Source organism: Hyposmocoma kahamanoa, unplaced genomic scaffold (assembly GCF_003589595.1).
Source record: "Hyposmocoma kahamanoa isolate Upper Pololo Valley unplaced genomic scaffold, ASM358959v1 215, whole genome shotgun sequence".
In the NCBI taxonomy this organism is placed as follows: domain Eukaryota; kingdom Metazoa; phylum Arthropoda; class Insecta; order Lepidoptera; family Cosmopterigidae; genus Hyposmocoma; species Hyposmocoma kahamanoa.
The window spans coordinates 575380-598189 of record NW_020653736.1 but is presented as its reverse complement, the minus strand read 5'-3'; the positions used below and the strand labels follow the sequence as shown (position 1 = coordinate 598189).

Sequence of the window (22810 nt, the reverse complement as noted above, 5' to 3'; positions counted from 1 at the left end):
TTACAGGAAAACGGTTCTAGAAGACTATCCATGAATTTTGAAGATATTTTGATTGGCATTCACAGATTTTGAAAAAATGGTACAGTTAGCATGATAAAAGGCAATTTTAATAAAACTTTTTTTTTATGCTATTCGATCCAGTCTCTGTCAAGGATCAATAGTCTCTATGGGACCAACAGAGGTAAGAGTACTCGAAATGTCAGAAATTGTAAAAAACTTTTTACCATACATTTTGTAGGGACATAATTTTAGTAATCAGTTAGTTATTCTAGGTAGTTAAGGAAACTAACAAATTGACAACATATTATTAAATGATTTTTTTTGATCGCGTCTCAAAAAAAAAATCATTTCTCAATCAATCCAACGCAATTGTTGTAATTATTGATTTTCCGGGTTTACCGCCAAACACTCATTAAGAGTCGTATTCTAGAACTCTACTCAATGCTCAAATCAGGATTTGAGTATGGTTTAAAGCATTCGAAATCATACTTAAGTCCCTGCCATTAGGGTCGTATTTCCAGTGCTTGTGTTTCCAGTGCAATCCTGACTTGAGCATTGAGTAGAGTTCTAGAATACGACCCTAAGTATATGTATATTTCTCGTAATTGACTGTTACAGCCGCATAGGTACCTAGTCAGTCACTATTACTTTGAATTTAAGTCCTTCTACTCGGATTTGGCATGACTCTTACAATTCGAAGCCCTACTGGGCGTAGCAGAACGAGGAGAGGTCGGGAAAACAAAGCCCCGACGAATTACGACGTTTTAAAATAAGTCAATGCCAAAAGTCCGTCTGGAAGGGTCTTCTATGTTACCTTTCGATGTTCAATAGCGCGCCATACGCGATTATATAAGCAAAAGAGGAAAAATATATAATACATACGGAAAAAGACTAGACATGTCAAGAATTAAGAAGGAGAAAAGGAAATAGAGGGACTATGGCAATTCATAATGAAGAAGAAGGTGATAACGTCGAAACGGAAACAATGAAGAACAATACAAAATATTTAGGTTATATTTAGTAGATTGTGTCAGTTAGTAATTATTATAAAAGTAAATGTTATTAATTTTTTTTTTAATTTTATTGAAAGGAGAGATTATAACAATACGGCCCGCCGTTCCCGCCATGACGACACGAAACAGTGGCGTGAGCGGGCGTGTATCGCACGTGTACGTGAAGCAACAAACGTTGTTTTATTGCGCTAACCCCCAACAAACGCCACAGTGACCGTCATTTACTTTTGCTGTTGATTGTACACACGCCAGCACATCAAGCTAGACATTGACGTATCTTGTTCCGTTGTACTGGAGGCGATTTTCATTTTCAACAAAAGTGTGTAGTCTGATGTTCCGTTGTCTAGTGAGCTCAAGATACGACAGTTGTAGCATCGCCTATTTTTTTTGTTAATTTTTATATGTGGGAACTCATCACCAGAATTTGAAAATTTATTTAGTTTCTTAAGTGAATGTTTGTCTGTCCGTTCTTCGATAAGAAATTAAGTAAATAAATAAATAACTTACTTGAATATAATCATAGTTACAAGTAGGATGATATTCGATATGAAATTCATTGATGAAGGTGAGAACTACTTGTTGTCCAGTTTGACCTGTAAAAAAAACGAAAACGATTAATTAGATTCGGGCGTTACTTTGCGTAAGTCCATGTTAATAAAAATGGTAGTAAATTAATTTGTTATTTCGGAGTGGATGTTAAATCGTGCAGAATGCCTGCGCCTGTGTTGAATACTTATCTACCTTATTTCTATTTCTGCCGCCAAGTAGAAATGTGATGGTAAAATTACAGGCACATGGGACTTCTCAACTTATGTTTCGGGGTGACGGGCAGTGACAATACCCCTCAGATCTTTGCGATTTACAGATAGTCTTGCAGTTTAAAGTACCATGGCTTGTATATTTAAATGAAATTGTTCACATATAGTACAATACGATTAACTGTCGTTCACGACTTTTTGGCGTTACGACGACAGACTGTCGTGACAATGGGAAGAGCTGAACGACTGTCGTCTGACGATGAATAAAACGTCACGATACAAAATGTGACGACAGCTAATCGCAGCTTCAAACGATTCTGTCGTGCAAATGACAAGGCGACTGCCGTGAACCGATAATTGTCCTTACGATTTAGTGGGAACAGCTAGACACGATAGTAGTTCAACGATAAAATAAACGGCCACGACACAGTCACGACAGATAGTCGTGGTATGGGAACAGCCTAAACGCGACAGATTCTCACGAAAAATAAAACGTTACGTCATAATGGGAACGCGTCCTAACTGTTGTAAAATGGACAGGCGTATTGCTTACGATAACGCGCAAAATATAATATTTGTTTTATGCAGTTCTATTTTCCACCCTCTCTTCGTATAATTGTAGTGTATTATTAGTATAATAGTTTATGTGACTGTTACATAATGAAGTGCATTAAAATACGAGTGTTTTAGTGCCTAATTATGTACAGTTGCATACACTGCTTTATCTATACACATATTAAAAGCTCTCTGTGATGTGTTCAGGAACCGCATGTTACGACTGGCGACATGGCGGCAAATAAAAACTTTTCTCGCGCATCTCACGCAACCGTAGTTTTTATGTAATTCATAGACAAACTAGAGTCGGCCCCAACTATCGATAGAAGAATAGAAATTTGTCAAAATTGTTTTCTATTGACATTTTATTTCGAATAAAACTTAATCTCGACTGATATTAGAATTGAGGTCGAATGAAAGTGTTTTGTTTTTCGGTGATGTTCGAAATTTGAATGTCATAATAAAATTGAATTCGATGTTATTATGAAGCAATAATAACCTTTTCACAGATAAGAAATTTGTTCTAACAAAACAGTTTATCTTTATGCTGGTCGTAATTTGCAGGTTTTAAACACATCATAGAATGTTTATGATATGTGTGTAGATAAAATTAATAAAACAACACAAGCGCAACTATAGTCAGCGGCACCACTACTAAAAATATACTCGATACTTGTTTCGTCTCACTACGTGGCATTCTCAAGTGTTGATAATTAGTTCATCATTCTCAGGTGTTGCTAGAATTCTATTTTTCGGATGAGATTTTGTACGATTTAACCATAACTGGGTTTACGGATGAGCAGAGTATTTTGCATCCATTTTTAACCGGCTTCGAAAAAAGGAGGAGGTTCTCAATACACCTGTATTTTTTTGTATGTATGTTACGCGATAACTCACTGTACTGGTTCCATTTAAATTTGAAGAAAATATTCCACCTCTAAAGGTGGGTATCCACTAGGTTCGCGCACCGATTATGCTCCGCACACCTGCAACCGCACAAGTGGAGACGTTACGCGCAACACAATGAGAACACCAAGTGCTACATTACGTTCGCACATCGAATCTGCTCATAGTTTTCATTGGAATTAGTAGCTAGTGCGGCACACGTTTTCATTGATTATATTCTTCATGACTATAGAAGGCCTCCTCGGTTTTGGGAATCTGATATATCTATAAATAAAGACCCAAGAATGCGTTGTTATTGGAGACTAGAACGAAATATTTTTCTTCGGACTTCTTAATAGTGACGAATCCACGATCACAAAATCGTTCACTGCTCTTCGCTTTGTGTTCGAGCAAAAACCGCCAAGGCACGGAGCGCTCACCGCGGAGCGTGCAATGTTGCATGCGACCGTATCCACTAGCGGAGCAGTTGCAGATGCGCGGAGCACAGCCGGTGCGCGAACCTAATGCATACGCGGCTTAAGGGTGGCAAATTAGGGGATGAATCCGGCTTCGTGCACTTTACAGTAACCGATTTCAATAAAACTTGCCAAATATATGTAATTTCACGAACTTTGAGGTCGGTTTTTTTAGTACTCTGTACTGAGACTATTGTTAACAATTTTTATTTAAATAATATAGTGCAACGTGATTTTTATTTCTCGGTTATCAATATTATTTTTTTATTGGTTCTAACATAGAAACATAACCGTGGGTCCCTTTGGACCACAGACGAAACTTCAAACGACAGAACTTCAAGAGTAAACGCCTCTGATGACCACAAGTATGGATAAATTTAGGGAAATGTTGCCAGTCTTCTGGGGACGAAGCTCCAGGGAGCGACTGGCGAGAAAATTTTCAATTTATGCACTGGAAAGTATTTACATTTTTATAATAAGATTTGTCTAGCATTCTATCTAAAAAAGAAAAATTCAAGTATGCGTGGATCAAACATGCTACAGTTTTGGTACGCGGGTCGGATACTTCTCCTGTTATCGCCGTACGTACAACAGAAGATATACGCAAAATCAAATAAAATAATTAATAGGTTCTGTGGTATATACTATATGTCCATCCTTCTACATTCCAGTTTTATCTTATTCCCATTTGTTATGTTCATTACGATCAATCTAACAGCTATTGTATGATGTCAGGCTTTAATTTTAATTTGCATTTAAATCTGCACCAATATGTTTCATGTCATTTCATTCATTTCATGTTTCATTTTCAGTGAAGAGTTTACGTCTGTAGAGAGACTATGTTATATTATCATTAATTGTTTTATGGCACTAGCCTTATTACAATTGGTTACAATTTTTTATTATATGTTTTGTCCTAATGGCTAATAAATTAAGTGCTTATTATCAAAACTCTCGTGGTATACGAACCAAGCTGCACTCGCTGTTCATGAATATACTCTGTAATAATTATGAGGTCATTATACTGACCGAAACCTGGCTAATACCCACTATTAGTGATAATGAATTCATAGATCCACGGTAAGCAGTTTTCAGGTGTGATCGCAACCGGATAGCTATAGGCAAAAAAGAAGGTGGTGGAGTACTCATTGCGGACCTGCGTTCTCTCTTACCGGATGTATAATCATGTACAATCAACCAGCATATGACCTTTACAGACATATTGAGCTTGTACGCGTTTCAGTGCCTAATCCTAACAACCGAAAGCGCCATGTCTTCACTGCGGTATATATACCAGATTCCTCTCCGCTATTAGTTTATGAATCTTTTTTCAAATACTACTTAGATAATGTATATAACCATAATGTTGACAATGTCTTCATCATCGGAGACTTTAATATACCGGAAGGGCAATGGGCCTTCAGCGACAGTTCCTGTATTAATCTCATTATGGTTGGTTCTTCAACGAAATGCACGTGCCTAAATAATTTTATGTTTAATACGCATACAAAGCAATATAATCACATTGAAAACGCAAATAAAAGAATATTAGATCTTATATTAAGTACAACAGCGTGTTTCATTTATCAGCCTGCCCTACCCATTACAAAGATTGATGACAATCATCCCCCGTTCTGTAGTTTGGTTGGTGTTGACATAAAACAAAGTAAATCCCTAAAAGGTAATGCGCATAAGAGACAGAATTTTCAAAAAGCTAATTATGTTGCAATTAATGAAGACCTGAATAATCTAAACTGGAACACACTTTTTGAACGTCAGAGTATAGAAGATGCCGTTAATATTTTTTACGAAAAGCTATATAAAATAATTACATCACATACACCTTTATCTAGGGCAAATAATTCTCATTTCCTTGTTTGGTTTTCCACCGCGCTTATTCTAATATATAAAAATAAAGTCAAGTACTGGACTAAATGGAAAATTTGTGAAAATAAATCTGATTATGAGGTATTTTCGTTAGACAGGGCCAGATTCAAACTAGCGTGCGAGGTTTGTTACGCCAAATAATTATCAAACGTTAAAAACTCAATCTCTAAAAATATGATATACTTTTGGTCATACATAAATAACCGCCAAATTAAATCCGGTATACCTGCACAAGTATATTTTTAGGACCAATGCTCAGATGATCCACAACGTGTATGTAATTTATTTTCTGATCGCTTTGGGTCTGTATACGAACCATCAACATTCGATGCAGGCAGCCGGACACCGCCAACATCTTGCTCTAATAATTGTACGCTGATTTCTCATTTGCATTTTACAATTTCTGACATTGAGTTACAACTCAGAAATCTTGACTCTACCAAGGGTAGGGTAGGGTATGGTATACCTGCGCTGTTTATTAAATTATGTGCCAAGAACCTATGTATACCAGTACATATTCTTTTTAACAGATGTATTACCGATGGTTTTTTCCCAGCAATCTGGAATACTGCAAATATTGTACCAGTGCCTAATAATTGAATGCGTCATGACGTGGAGAACTATAGTCCATTCTCAATTCTGTGTGCCCTGTCGAAGGTTTTTGAAAAATTGGTACACACTAAGTTGTCCGGTAGTCAAACATGTAATAATTCCAGACCGGCATGGTTTTGTGGAACAAAAATCCAAACACAAACTTAACATTGTACATTGGATATCTGTTCGAAAATATGGATAGACGAATCCAAGTAGATGCAATGAATACGGATTTTTGGAAGGCGTTCGAAAGGATAGACCATGAACTACTATTCTACAAAATTGCCTACAATGGGACTCGAGGTAACTTACTCCGCTGGTTCGCATCGTATATACTAAATAGAACACACAGCGCCCTACGGTGAGTGGTAGGCCAAAGGGGAAACCCCAAGGTCAGCCGAGCACCGATGTTGGTGCTAGCACCACACCAGCGGTTGTGGCCCAAACCCCAGGTTCTGCGGCCCCCGCTCAAAACCCCTCAAACGCGGCCCTTGAAGCAGGGTGGACCCTGGTGAGTCGCCAGCCCAAATCCAAGGCCACGGCACCCATCCGTAAGGAAGGGACTAGTGGCCACGGCGAGCGCCCACCCCCGGCCCCCAGTGGGAGCAGGGGACGCCCTGCCCGTAAAAACAAGAAGGGCCGTCGTAAAGAACGCGAGCGTCGTACTACACACAACCCCCTGCCGAAGGAGGGAGAGGCGAGGCCCCCAGTGGGTGGCGCGAGTGGCCCAGGGACTGCATCAGCACGGTCTAATGGGTCGGTCGCGCACCCCACTGGAAGGGCCCCCCTCCCTTCTAACAGCAAACCGGTAGAGAGCAGGCAGAGGTCCTCGACCATTGCCAAACGTGCCCGCCTTGACGAGACCATATCCTAGAGGCGAGCACAAGCGGCAAAAGGTTGAGAGGCCCGCCGAGCAACGCACCTACGCCGAGGCCACCAGGCCTGAACTCATGGCGGTAATCACATCAGCCAAAACTGGCTACATACGGAGCCCCGATGCCGACATGGTACAGGTGGCCCTATGTAAGCGCCTCTCGCAAGGAGCGGAGGAGTGCAGCGAGGAGGACGTCGGCCCACAGTTTCGTGGTAAACCTGTCTACAGTGACGGGTCCCTGAAACTGTGGTGTCAGGACACAGCCACCTTCCAGTGGCTAGAGGATGCCCTTAGCACCATCAGGCTGCCATCCGGGGAGCCCCTCTCATTGAAAAATGGGGTGGAGGCTCTCCGGAGGGTGGTCTGCGGACTACTCATCCCTGGTCACTGGGAGGATGCGCGTCGAATCGGCCGCATCCTCAAGTGGCAAAACCCGTGAGCGGAGGCACACCGCTGGGTTGTTCACAAGCTGCAGCAGCATAGTGACAACTCTTTCGTAGTGGTGAGCCTCCCAGAGGAACTCGTCCCCGCTGTCCTGGGGCATGGCCGGCGCCTAACCTTCCAGTTGGGCACGGTCTACCTCAGGTTCAGATCAAAAAGGGGCCTGTACACCGATGTGCCACCCGAGAAAACGGGCACATCAGCGACGCGGATGGACGTCTCCCCGGAGCCCTCCACCTCCTCCAATATTCCCGGAGAAGGTGAAGGGCCCTCCTCGACCCCCGTCTCTGCGGACGCCGCTGTCAAACCGGTGGCGACCAGCAGCGACGACGAGTGTGTGTTGGGGATGGGAGACATCCGACTGAGCGAGGACGTGGACGAGGAGCTGCTATCTTCTGATGGCGGTTTCCCCCTCGCTCAGTAAACTACACATCGTCCAGAGCAACCTCCACCACAGCCAGGCCGCAACGGTTCAGCTCCGGAAATGGTTGGAGGCTAACAACACAGCCATGGCACTAATCCAGGAACCGTGGATTAGTGCCCGTGGCCAAATAAATGGACTCTCACACCTGAGAGGTAAGCTACTATCGACTACCATCTCAGATAAACCTAGAACTTGCATATATTACTCGAATAACTTACATGTACAGCCACTAACTGAATTCTGTTCCAGAGACCTGTGTGCCGTAAAGCTTTTAGCAGACGCGGCCACGGGTCTGCCTGAAGTGGTGCTCGCCTCTGTCTATATGGCTGAGACTGATGTGCCAGCACCGCAGGAAATGGTTCAGCTAATCAACTACTGCGAGCAGAACGGCCAGAATATCGTCGTGGCTACTGACTCCAATACCCACCATCCGTTGTGGGGCATGGATCTCGCAAATGATAGAGGTAAGAACCTAACAGAATACTTATTCACAACTAACCTTCAAATCCTTAATAAAGGTATAGTACCAACTTTTATAAATAAAAGATGTAGAACTATTATAGACCTAACCCTAGCGTCAGAAGGAGCAGTGGACCTTATCCACAACTGGCACGTGTCCGAAGAAGCATCTTTCTCGGACCACAGATGAATAAGATTCAGCTTAGAAACAGCCATTAAAGAACAACAACCGAAACGGAATCCCAGAAAAACCGATCGTAAACTATACACGGACAAACTACACCAGAACCTGGGAGAACCGGGAGCACCGGGAAGACTACTGGGCATAGCACAGATAGAAACACAGGTTAAAGAACTAACATCAAACATATTGAACAGCTATAACTCCGCATGCCCACTGAGTGACGCAGCCCCGCGACAAGGCCAGCACTGGTGGGGGCCTGAGCTTGAGAGGCTACGAAGAAGGGTAAGGAGACAGTTCAATAGAGCAATGAACACATGCGCGGATGAGGATTGGGAAAACTACAAGACGGCCAAATCCAAACTAAAAAAGCGCATACGGTTCAGGAGCTCCGCGTCATGGCGAGGCTACTGCGGGAACATCACGTCTAGCGCACAAGCAAACAGAATAAGGAAAATCCTAGGCAACTCACATTCAACGGAGCTAGAACAACCTCCCCTGCGGAAACGGAAAGAACCCTACTGGAAGTACATTACCCAGGATGTAGGTTCGTCCAAGACGACAGGTGTGTAGAAATGAACTACACTACATCGATCCATAACTGGCGATACGCAGAACAAGTAGTGACATACGAAAAGACAAAATGGGCAGTAAACACCTTTGAACCATACAAAGCTCCGGGCCAAGATGGAGTATTCCCTGCACTCCTACAATGGGGCGGGGACACACTGGTCTAGCACCTGGTCAACATCTTTCGGGCCTGTCTAGCATTCAGCTATGTGCCCCACAGCTGGCGAGAGGTAAAAGTCATATTTATACCGAAACCAGGAAAACCCGACTACACTGACGCGAAGTCCTTCAGACCTATTAGCCTCACATCATTCTTCTTGAAGACATTAGAAAGGATATGTGACAGAGAACTGAGGGATGGAGCACTTAAGAACATTCCATTACATGGTAACCAACATGCATACAGCCAAGGCAAATCCACTGAATCGGCCCTACACGCCGTTGTGGGCAAGATAGAAGTGGTCCTTAAAGACAAAGCAATCTGCCTAGGCACCTTTATAGATATTGAAGGAGCCTTTGATAAAACGAACTTCTCCAGCATACAATCAGCAATGAGAAGACACAACGTAGATGAAGTGCTAATTAGCTGGATTAGCAACATGCTGAAACAAAGAACAATAAAAACAACAGCAAATGAGACCCCAAGGGCCATAGTAGCGAAGGGGTGCCCTCAAGGAGGGGTATTGTCGCCTCTGCTGTGGAACATGGTCGTAAATGACCTTATCATTAAACTCAACAAAGAACATTTCTATACAATAGGATATGCTGATGACATAGCTATACTGGTAACAGGAAACTATGCCAATACACTCTGCGACATTACACAAGCGGCTCTCCGAATTGTGGAAAGATGGTGCAGAGCACATGAACTATCGGTAAATCCAACAAAGACGGAACTAGTAATGTTTACCAACAAACGACTACTAGGTAACTACCGATTACCCAAACTCTTCAGCACAGAACTACAGATATCAACCGAAGTCAAGTACTTGGGAGTAATACTGGACAACAAGTTGAACTGGAACAAACATATGGACAACAAAATTAAAAAAGCCACTATCACCTTCTGGCAGTGCCATAGAATGGTGGGTAAACAATGGGGACTTTCACCCAAGATTACACTATGGCTCTACACTGCGGTGATAAGACCCATGATCAGTTACGGCGCGATAGTATGGTGGCCACGAACCAAGCTGACGACCGCAACCGACAAACTGGACAAATTCCAAAGACTAGCTTGCATGGCGACGACGGGCTGCATGAGGACAACTCCAACTGCGGCCCTCGAAGCCATGCTGGACCTTCGACCCCTCCCACTGTTCATCAGACAGGAAGCGGCGTCAACAGCAGTGCGTCTAAACAGAGCCGGCCTCTGGAAGCACATGAGGACCCCACATACAGAAATCCTCTACAAGTCTGTCAATGAGGAACCGCTACTGGAGGCGGTTGTGGATAGGATCCCAAAACAATACATCTTTGACAAGAAATACAAGATACAATTATTTGAAGATCCCAACGAAGGACTGAACCCCAGAGAGGTCCGAGTCTTCACCGACGGATCTAAAACAAACTCAGGAACAGGTACTGGGGTATACTCAGAAGACCTCAATATCATGATATCAGCACCGCTTGGTGACCACAACACAGTATTCCAGGCTGAATGTATGGGCATCAAGTTGGCAGCAGAAGCAATCATAGCGAGAAGAGTAAAGAACTACTCCATTCGAATACTCTCCGACAGTATGTCAGTACTTCAAGCACTGAATAGCTATGACATAAACTCAGGGCTCATTTACGAATGCCATCAAGCACTCATGGAGGTATGTATACAAAACCACGTAACTCTTCAGTGGATTAAAGGACACAGCGGCTCACGTGGCAATGATGCAGCAGATGAACTAGCCAGGAAAGGGTCGGAGACGGACGCTGTAGAACCGATAGTGTCCCTCCCCTCCCAATGGTCCAGAACAACTATACACAAAGACACAAAATCTTCACATAATAATACATGGACCACCCTTACGGTTTGTAGACAGGCGAGGGAAGCACTCCCAACGCTCAATGCCAGTCTATCTCGAATACTAATTAAACTTAAAAGGCAAGAGCTTCGCACTCTAACTGCCGCCCTAACGGGTCATTGTCCATATAATAAACACCTTTTCAATTTAAGTATCACAGACAGCCCTCTATGCAGAGCGTGCATGGAGGGGGAGGAAACGGCTGCGCACATCCTACTTCAGTGCTCCGGCGTGGCCAACTACAGGGCAAAATACCTTGGAGTGCCAAGGTCGCTCCCCGAAGTCTTCAGCAAACCAAGGAGGCTGCTGAGATTCCTGGAGGAGCTTGGGTGGCACGAGTAGGACCCTGCACCCACCACACGCAAAATAGGCTCTTTGTCGTCGAGTTGCGGATACCAGCCCGTTGCACCAAGTACTAAGTACTAAATAGAAGCCAAAGAGTTACTGTACATGGTCACCAGTCTTACATTGCGACAGTTACATCAGGGGTCCCGCGGGGATCAATTCTCGGTCCCCTTCTGTTTATTCTTTTTATAAATGACATTAGTGACTCTTTTCATCATACAAATTTTCTAATTTACGCAGATGATTTGAAAATATTCAAACTGTTAAGATTACCCGTGATACTGTTTTACTTCAGGAAGACCTCGACCGTTTAAGTATATATTGCAATAGGAATAAACTTCAATTTAATATAAATAAATGTAACGTCATTTCATTTACTAAAAACAGGAATGTAATTGATACCGAATATAAACTTTGTGACGAACCTCTAGTCAGTGTCGATTCTCTGCGGGATCTTGGAGTCTTACTTTATAGTAAATTACACCTAAATCTCCATATTGAGACTGTAAAGCTTATCTTAGCATATATGGATTTGTAACCAATTCGGCTATGAACTTTAAAAAACCCTTTACATATCTTATTTATTCAAACACTTAATACGCTCGCAACTTGAATATGCGTGTACAGTACGGGATCCTTATCATAATAAATATTGTGAAAATATAGAGAAAATTCAACGTAAACTCTCTTCTCTCTACTCTTACTTCGGATTATTAATTTTAAACTGTGTAATATAACAAAATTACCTTATAAGAAATTTCTGGACCGTTATAACCTGCTCTCTTTAAAAGCTAGACGTATCCTCCTTCAGGTGATATTTTTACATTCTTAATGTCACAATAATATTAATTGCACATGTCTTGTAAACAAACTGTCATACTCCGTACCTAGGCGAGTAGTACAGCCCTCGGTGCGTGTGCGCGATTACTTGTTGTTTGCAGTGGCTTACTGCCGTACGAACTCTGGCAGGCGGGTACTGTTGCGCCGGATCGCTCAATTGTATAACGATCGTTTTAGGGATTTACACCCGCTTTCTATATTCAATCTCAATTCATAATTTGCTATCTAAGCTTGAATAATCAATCCAAATCCTATTTTTACTATTTCAATAACCGATCGATGGATCGTTATTCCGATCTTTTGTTTCAATCCATCTGTGGGAGGGCGTATAGCATTTTTAGATTGACATTTGTATGGTAGTGACAGATGTGCGCTTTCAATATGCAATCCATAGTTTTGACAAATCGGATTTTGTACGTGTTCGATCGATAGTAGCGATCCTCCAATTTTGACCGATTGTACTGTGTAATCGAGTAAAAATGGAAGTTATTTTTAAGTGATAGCGACTGTGAACTTGAACATTTGCTCAGTTATCGGACTGGGATAATAGCGACAGCGACCAAGAGCAGCTTGTGTCCTCAAGAACGTTGAGGCGTATAAACTTCATGGTAAGTTTAACTGATGCTGAATTTACATCCAAATTTAGGCTGAACAAAACATCAGATGAATTTGTTTTAACTGAATTAATGCCGTTTATCAAAGTAAAATCAAAACGGTATTTTTATAATTAAGATTTTTTATCACGTCACGAATACGAACAAACATCAACAAAACATAAATTGACACTAACATTTCGCCGCTGCCGCCCCGCGCCGTCCCTTTATTTTTTTCCATCCTATATGGCCGTCCCGCTCGTTTGACAATAACCGTTCCGTTCTGGACAATAGACGTTCCGTTCTCTTCCTCGAAACATGTTGCTCTTGCCGTACTTACGGTTTAAATATTCTATACTTGAAAGTTTGCAATTAATTTATATTTTTGCCAAATCACATGTATAAATAAATTAATCTTAGAATCATAACCACCATTTTATTCACTAATTCATGTAATGATCTTTTACTCCGATTGCGTGGAACTAAACGTCAGAGAGGTAGTAAATTTACGACCGATCCTTTTTTTTTAAGGGCGCTAGAGCCGAGATAGACATATTGGAATACAGATTCGGCAGCGATCGATGGATAGAATAAAATCTGGATAGAAAACAATCTTAGATTCAGGATCAAATATAGAAAGCGGCCGTTAGACATTGTACATCTCTCAAAAATTGAATTTAGAGCAGCTGTTATGGAGTCGCTGAGTGCCTAGTATGATTAACTGGAATTTGGAGTTTAGTACACGTCTTCCAATGTAATTAGTATTATGTATTAACTAATATCGTATTTGTCATGTCGCTCTTAATTATAATATCTTGTATTATAATTAAGTGGGAACATGATGATTATTATTATTATAGCAACTTGTGGATGATATTGTTGGTAGTACATAATTATGTACAAATTATTAATGAGACCGTTTGTTACTAGCTTTGTCCTGCTGTTTTTTGTCCCTAATAAAATAAATAAGTACTACTACTCCTCCTGGCACAAATAAACATAAAATTAACTTTATTTCCCTGCAAAATCATGAATTTTGTGGTCAGGGCAATGAGAAGTTAAGCTTTGTGGAAACGCACAAATTTTCGGGTTTCTCTTTGTTTGAAGACAAAAAGGCTACGTTATATTTCAAATCTATACTATACTTCAACAAAAATTCTAGAAGTTGATGGCAAAAAAACCTCGAAATTTTTGCGAGTTTTTATATAACGTCTAACAAGTCCTTCGCCTTGTTGCAATTGCAGTACCAGAGCTTAAGTCGTAAAGATCTGAGGACACTGTCACAGTGCCCGTCACCTTGAGACATATGGTAATACCATAAGGTGCTAAGTATAATATGTGGAAATTGAAGACGAACTGGTCGTGGTGATAAGTGACACGTTTGCTCAGAGCTGCCTGTAATTTCACCAGCACCCTTAGGGCGCATTTATTCGATACGAATTTCATCGCGCTCACCCCGCGTGGCCGCCGCGCGGTCGAAGAGCGGAGTCCGCGTTGCCGCCGCACAGCTACTGCGTGCGTCTAACTGTCATGGCAAAATTCGCTCTATTTGTTTAGCTTTTAGGGTCCCGGACACGCGGGACGCGGACACAGATCAGGCTTGAATTTACTCGACTATTAGTTGTTGTATTATTCAGAGGACTTTAAATGTTGTTGCCTAGTAAATAGAATTCAGATTCGCCATTAAAGCACATGAAGGTGTGTTAAACTGGGTGTGACTGGACGCTAACTCTTCAAAATCGGAATGCATTAATGCTCACATTACTACATGACATCAGATATAGGTAAAATGGCAAAACCTCCCAGGATTAACTCTTCGTCTTTGGTCATTTTGTTTATAACAAAAAAATCAAGCTTTGAATGGTTTGAAAATAAATACGTTCATGATTGGTTATTTCAGAAAGCTTCTAAGTGTTATTAATAACAACGTTATCGTTGATTGGACATATCTGATACATTAACAATTATCCTCAGAATGCATCATGGATAATAAACAGCCTCAACTAAGTCTCATTAGTTAAGCGAAAGAAAAACAGAGAGTTTAAAACTCACTTACCTCTGATAACAGTGTAACAATCAACATTACTAGCATAGAGTCCATCTTTAGAAGTACTTGAGTTTTTGCTTAAAGGACTTTGTAGTTTTGTAACGCCTGACTCCCATTTAAAACCTTCGCATTCATCATCTTCTCTCTTTACTCTCCTCTTCGGTACATTTCTATATTTATTTTTCTTATTCATATAGGTTTTCTCGTCATATTGTCTCATTTGTCCATGATATATCGTTTCACTTAATATTAAACTAGGTTCTGGATTAAACATTTCGGTATCTTTAAATTTGACATTGTTGTTGATTATAAATTTTACATTTTCAAATTTTTTACTATTATCTATTTCAATATCTTGCAGTTCGACACTTTTACCAACATTTGATTTATCAATTTTAATATTGCCGTCCACATTAAAATTTACATTATCAATGTTAGATTTCATGTCATTTACTTGGTTATTAACAAATATATCTTCATAAACATTTTTATCAAGGTCAATATGTTTTGAGCTTAAATTATCATTATATGGTATATAATTATTGGTCCTTATTTTCATGTTTGTGTTGATATTGTTATCCTTTTTTATTAGTTTGAAGCCATGATCAGCTGTGAGGTGAGATGCCGTGCCGGTGACTGAACAAACTGTAACAAAGAGAAAATAATTTTGTAAATACAAAATGCAGTGACTTTTTACAAAAGATTAATATGCTTTAAAAGTTTAAATACTAGGGCAAGATAAAATAATCAACACTGGTTGTAGGTTTCTTACTACGACATAAGTTCCTTTTTCTTTACCGATTCTTTGAAACTTTTTTCTATCGGATACATTTCGGGGAGTGTGCGCAGGAACTTTTCAATTTAGTTCCACCCTCACCTTTCCTCCCATCGGTCGACTAGAAGTTCCGGAGCACTCCATTCTTATGTCGTGTTATTTCTGCTCCTATATCTATATCTGCCGGAAAGTTAAACTGCGAGCAATACTGCGTTCAGTAACGCGTCCATTTCTGCTGGGTGGCAGGAATACGTATGGTGGCAGTGAAGGTAAATACTGCTAATGTAATTTCTGAGTTTCGAAAGTAGAGGCCTTAAGTTTTTCTGTAAAACTATGTTGAAAATTTATTCGAATAGTGTCTTGAAAATTTATAAAACATCATGAAATAGTGTTTTTATTATGACAACAAGTAACATGACGAACGAGTCGAGCACTTGATGTTAAGCCAAGACAAGTCTTTGCTTTGCTTAGCCACTCAGAGCTTTAACTCGCAAAGATTTGACGGCACTGTCTTAGCGTAGCGTTTGTCACCCTGAGACATAAGTTGACAAGCCTTTTTAGTTAAATTTGCCAGCACTCTTACCCTTTAAAACCGGCACGCAGTAATGCTTACATTACTGCTTGGGGGCGTGGCAGTACTTCCCTGTATGAACTCAAACAAATTGTGTACTTTGCCCTTCTATACTAAAAACTATTAACTTTAGTCAAGACACTTGATGGAGTCAATGACAACATGATAAAATTCATTACTTAAAATGGTTGCTGGAATCATTATGCTAGGTAAACTCAGAACACGTTACAAGAAAACTAGTTAAATGATTTTTACGCCTTAATAAAGGTGAGGTATTTGAAGCCTAGAGACTAGATTTTAGGAGATTTTAAATATCTAAATCATCTGATATAGCAATACAGTTTTTCTATAACCCGTCTTACATAACATTTCGTTTATTTCAATCATGTACATTTTTCTCACGTATCCAAAAAAATGTTAAATAAAATAAAAACCCGAAACTTATTCGTGTGTATGTATGTCTAAACGGGTAACCCTTTCTTTATCCTTTAGAAATAACCTCATAATGTGATCTTTGTCCCTTTGGTCTACGCCTTTGACTAGACCAAAAAGAAGGGTCTAAAGGGTATATATATCATATTAACTTATAAACGGAGAGTCCAAGGCTGTTTCCTGAATAGATAAATATTATGTATCAAAATGTATTAACTTTGGAACAAAAACACAGAACAATAAATACGGTAGAAGTGGTTAGTTAGTTAGCGTCTGACGCGTGCCAACTATAGGTCTCGAAAGACCTATCTGAGCAGAACCCGCCATTTTCGCTTTATATGGTATCGTTATGTCATTCTTTCATGAATTTTCTCTAAAATCCTACTAAATGTCTTATTGTCCTGTTTTGGAGAGTCTTATTTTAATAAATTTTCAATTTTCTGTTTATCGAAATATTTTTTTTTTGTTACAAGAAACGTAAGTAAAGCTTATACCCCTGAAGTACGGTCGCTTCTTTTTTGGAGAACTAAACTAATAACTCCAATTCGTCGTCGTTCAGCAATTAACCGCTAGATGGCAGCACATTGATTGAAATTTCAATATAATGTCAAAACGTCGTAACTTGTAATAATAGGTACTGATATTGAACTTTCAAAGATATGCCAACAGTGTAAAGTTTAAATTATATTAACAATATAGAAATTGTTATTTCTTTTTAAATTTGTGTTTCGACTTAAGAATGTGTGAGTTTTGGCGATATCGGTTCTGATTGTAGTCGAGACTTAAGGCGTTTCCATTGTTTTTTTCTTTAGCACAAACAAAAGTGACAACTTCCATGTGCAGTTTCACCAGCACCTTTTAAAACCGGACCGCGCTGGAATGCTCACCTTACTTCTCGGTCACATAAATATGATGAGATGCCCTAAGTACCGTAGTTTCCTGTTTTATGGATTTCAAGATTAACTTTTTAATACTATAATAACTAATTAGTTTTTTCTATTAAATGCTATTATTTCTACAATAGACAACCGTCTCTCAAGCAAAAAGTCGTGGGTCCGAATCCTGTCTCGCACCTCTGACTTTTTGGAATTTATGCGCGAAATTCACCATGAGCTTACACACATCTGCAAAACATTTTTTTTTAATAATATCAACAAGTCGTGTGCCTGATGGTAAACTACACGCCTGTCCATAACAGTTGCAGTGCCATTCAGAGCTTTAAATCATAAAGATCTGATGGGCACTGCCACTGCACCCGTCACCCTGAGACATAAGTTGACAAGTCCCATGTCCTTTATACGTTTTACTCTCATGTTATAGTTAGCAAAATATCTAGTTTCTAGAAAGAATAGAAATTTTAGACTACTTATCGTGGTAACAAATTGAATCGTGTTGAAACGAATGGTATTTGAATAAAAAAATCATGGTATTTACTTACATAATAATTATATTAATAAATTATGAATATGATACATAAATTAGGGTAAGCATCTCACATTTTTATTATTTAGTCATTACGTAACACACTATTTGGTAATTGTGTGTATTTGATAGCGTATATAAAAATGTCAGGGTCACACGAGTGTGTGGTGATTCTTGGTGCGCCTGTGACGCACTCCATGGGCTCCACATAATACCAGCGCCGTGGCTGTTCTCAGCCACGGCATATGCTGAGTGGTGCCCATTCAGTATCTAATTTTAGTTTTCATTTATTTTTGTTTATTTTGTAAGTACAATTTAAAATGAATGATACTGAATTACATTTTCTTTCTTTCTTATTCTTTCCATTTGCCTGTAATTTTACCAGCACCCTTACCCTTCAAAACCGGAACGCATTAATGCTAACGTTCCTGCTTGGTGGCAGAAATAGATAAGGTGGCAGTACTTCCCTGGACGAACACTTTCACAAGGAGCTCTTCTGTTACTAAAAAATTTAATGATGTTTGTGTGGGCGTAGGCCCAATCCCTCTCATTGTCACAGGAGGTCTGTGGCCAACAGCGGGACTATATAAGCTAAATATTATTATTATTTCTGCAGTACCTAACAATCACTTAGAAGGTTGTCTAACTCGTATCATTTAATAATTGTTACATTTTTGTTAAAAAAAACTGACCTCAAAATTTGAGGTCAGTTTTTTTTTAACAAAAAAAAATCCACATCCACACAATCCAAATCCACGAACATTGGATGTGGACGTGGATTTTTTTTTTGTTTATTAAAAATAAGTACGCATTTGACCTCCATCTCACTTGATGGAAAGTGATGATGAGGTCGACAATGTACCTAAATAATACCTATTCACTCTCCCCTTGAAAAGGTCCAAGTCATAGCGAATTACATTAATTTGTCAAATTTTATTAAGATCGGTTACCGGAAAGTGCTCGAAACCGGATTCATCCTCTCGCTTGACACCCTTAGAGGCGGAATTTTATCATCAAATTTAAATGGATCTAATACTGATGTATCCACTTTCCAATAAAAAAAAATCATCAAAATCGGTTTACAAATCGCGTATCATACATACAAAACAAAAAAATACAGTCAAATTGAAAACCTCGTCCTTTTTTGAAGTCGGTTAAAAGAAGTTAACTTTATAATTAATTAAATTAATTGACAACGTCCCACTATAATAACAAGGTATATGCGAGTACAATAGCTATTATCTTTCGACCCGACGACTAACTGTTATATCCGTCTTTTCAAGTTAACCCCGTTAACCCCGCTATAGTTTACATTTAACTCTACTGTACTACAGTTCATATAGGATAATCTCTTGGAACTTATTTTGATGTGGTAAATAAGCAAACAGTAAGATACTGAGGGCGTAAGCGACCGCGTATTCAATGTTTAGAATTATGTTGTGGATTTTAACAAACTAGATATTATAGTAGGGTTATTTATAAAATACAACCAACTATATTGCTAACAAACTGCCTCCCTGTCCGAAAGGTTACCATGCCGAGGTCCTAGGTTCGATTCCCGGGCCGGGAGAAATATTTGTATGGCCTACATTTATTTATCTACTGATTTTGGCAGTCTATGTGTGTGTCCATGGCACTCGCGACACAGGGTTTCCCTAGTGCGGGGCTATGTTGAGTGTGTGCGTATAAAAACAGCAACTTTTGTCCTGGAACTTTTTACAAAACATAGTAAAGAATGTAACCGACATCCCGTGTATTTTGTGGACCAGTGTTTTTGACGACGTGCATTAAAGAGACCTATCAATCCTTGTGATTCATTATCAAAGCATCGAAAAAGCTAATTGAGTATAATTATTAATACGAATATCGTATACTTAGAAAAAAATCCTTAAATCCGGCCGGATTGGAGCCGACGTCTCCTAGCAAACCGTGACAAACGCTACGCCAACTAAGTCACGGAACGAGGTCCGCCAGGACCTCACGAATTTTTTTACGTGTTTGTTGTCGACTTTGTATTTGTGTTTTCAACGACTTTTTAGCCGTAGCGCCATCTATGAGAAATCTATGACAGTATTTCGTCACCCAGTTAGTTAAAACGAGTTGTAATCAATTCAGATTTAACATCGCAATTCAAAATCGATAGTCAAAATACATGAACACTTTATAAAGCAGACAACATTGGTGGTTTCTGGGGTCAACTCCAGGTATGGCCAATTTGGAGTTTTACTTTTGGAATTTGAAAATTTAATTACTTTTCTACCTTAAATTAGTTCTGGTTCAGGTGTTCCAGGTAGGACCACGGAGTGAGTTGATCAGCTACTTATAGCTAAGAGAAATCCCTAGTTAAAAACTGGATAGTAAATGTGGTTGCCTAAATAATACGATCATCAGAGAATAATACGATTTTAATCTTACGGTTTTAATTGGCTTAGAAGAGGTACGGTTTTATGGTAATGATAGTTCTATTTATATTCTTTTCAGGCTAAAGCGGTGCTTTACGCAAGAATAGCTTCAAAATCTGTGCCAAGCGCAAGTTCACTGTAGTAGGTATGCTGCTGTCATCTTTGGAATGGCTTTTGCTCGATACCAAGCAACTGCCTTGTATTCAGTGGAGCGAAAAGTAAAGAAAATGATTGGTGACGACTCTTTTGGCAAATAGCAACTTCAGAACCTTGACCATCACAGAAATATGGTCTGTTTATGATGATTATGACCGTAAAGAGGTATCGGGTACCAAAACCAACTAACTTCTCATTTGACCAAAGGTTAATTGGAAGACATTTATAGAATAAGCTTTTTTTTATATTAAATTACCCTTGACCAACTACTTAGCGCTGGAGCAAAGATGGTGTTTCCGGATGGGACGAGCTCACCCAGAAGATGCCTATTCAATCGCATCTTAAAGACATTTGACGATCTCGGCGGCTTTGGACTGTGGGCGCTGGATGATGAGGTCCCGGTAAAACCAATACTCAATACTTTATTGCATACCATAATGTTATATACAAGGTGGTAGGAAACATAAACTAAGTTCATTATGGACCCCGTAATATAGCAAATGACAAAAATCTGATTAAATTAAACTAATTCTAACCCTATTCTATTTACTAAACGTAATACGTCGCTCTGGTACTTACAGTACAAAGAATTCCTTAGTTTGAGGTAATTGGTGTTGTTTTCTAGAATTCTGGTATTATTAAGGTCGTATGCGTTCCGAGACACAAGGAAAACGAAACGGCTCACTCAGAATAAGTAAAAAATATTCTACCGAGATTGTCCCAGTTTACGCCTCTATTTCAGATCTCGGAGATAACGGAACCGAATCTTTACATGACGACATAGATAGGGCATGTCGACAGAACAGAGAATGGGTTTAAGAAAGCAATTTAAAAATCAATCTTTAAAAAACCAAGTCAAATAAACATAGAATATATAGGAACACACAGGGCAAACAGATATAACAAAATTCTTAGGTATACATATTGATGATAGAATAAGCTGGAAAGCACAATTAAAAAATGTTTGCAGTAAACTCAACACTTATACATACATATATACGATACATGCTTAGCAAAGCTGTAGATAGAAGCTCGGTTCTTCAAGCATATCATGGGTATGTACTTCAATATTGAGATATGGTATAATATTCTGGGGAAATGCGACCAATGTGAATTCAGTTTTCAAGGCACAAAAAAGATGTATTAGAGCAATTTGCCGTTTGAAGAGAACAGATACTTGTAAAACATATTTTTAGGATTTTCGAATACTGACTGTACCTTCACTTTACATATACGAAACTGCCATATACGTCCGAATGCACACACACTTGTTCACGCAAACTCTAAAGCCAAGATGTTATGACCGACTTCATTTGAAGGCTTGTAAAACTACTTTCATCGTTGTAATGGCGCACAAAAATTTACAATAATTCACCGAAAGTATTGAGGTCTGAAAAAAAACTTATATTATTTAAAAAACAATTAAACAAGTTATTGACTAATAAAATTTACTATATAGTCCGAATTTTTAAATGACAAATCCTTAACTTCATTGTCAGATTTTTGATATTTATATATCTTTTTTGACTTTACTAGCTTTATTATTTTGACATTTAAATTATATTAAAAATATTTTAGTAGAAATTGAGTCATATAACTATTATTGCGCCTAAATTGCTGATCGACTTATTAAATCCATGTGTCATCCACGCTCATGTGACATTAGAAAAAAAACATTTTCTATCTGGTTTAATCTGATAAAATGCATGCGAATAAATATATAATTAATAACACTTTCAATACGTTTGTATGCCTAATGTTGGGCCGGACACAGCGAAACCACACTTATTTTGTACAGTCGATGCCCTCACTTAAGTATCCACTATTTGTATAGCACTTATTACAAATAGTGGATACCTAAGTGAGGGCACCGATTGTACATGTCAACTTCCAAATAACCTGTTTTCACAAATAAATGAATTATGATTATGAACTTATGCTATTACACAGTGGTTTTCGGTGAATTTGGGCCTCACACAGATAATTAGACGTCAGTTGGGCAATTCGAAATCCACTGGGCAGACTCTTGTCAATTTTCTCGGAAAAAGAAACCATCTATATCTATGCAATGAACACATTTTTAAAAAGCGTC

General features: G+C 39.3%; 1 protein-coding gene across 1 annotated transcript in view; it reads right to left on the bottom strand.

The window, feature by feature from the left end:
• LOC113227727 overlaps nucleotides 1-15153 on the bottom strand; it is a 29166-nt gene extending 14013 nt beyond the window's left edge. Inside the window, exons 1-2 of the mRNA XM_026460713.1 lie at nucleotides 14970-15153; nucleotides 1521-1606 (exon numbers count right to left, since the gene is read on the bottom strand). Coding sequence (XP_026316498.1) covers nucleotides 1521-1606; nucleotides 14970-15153 — 270 coding nt within the window. The remainder of the gene's footprint in view (nucleotides 1-1520; nucleotides 1607-14969) is intronic.
• Between the last annotated feature and the right edge of the window lie 7657 nt (nucleotides 15154-22810).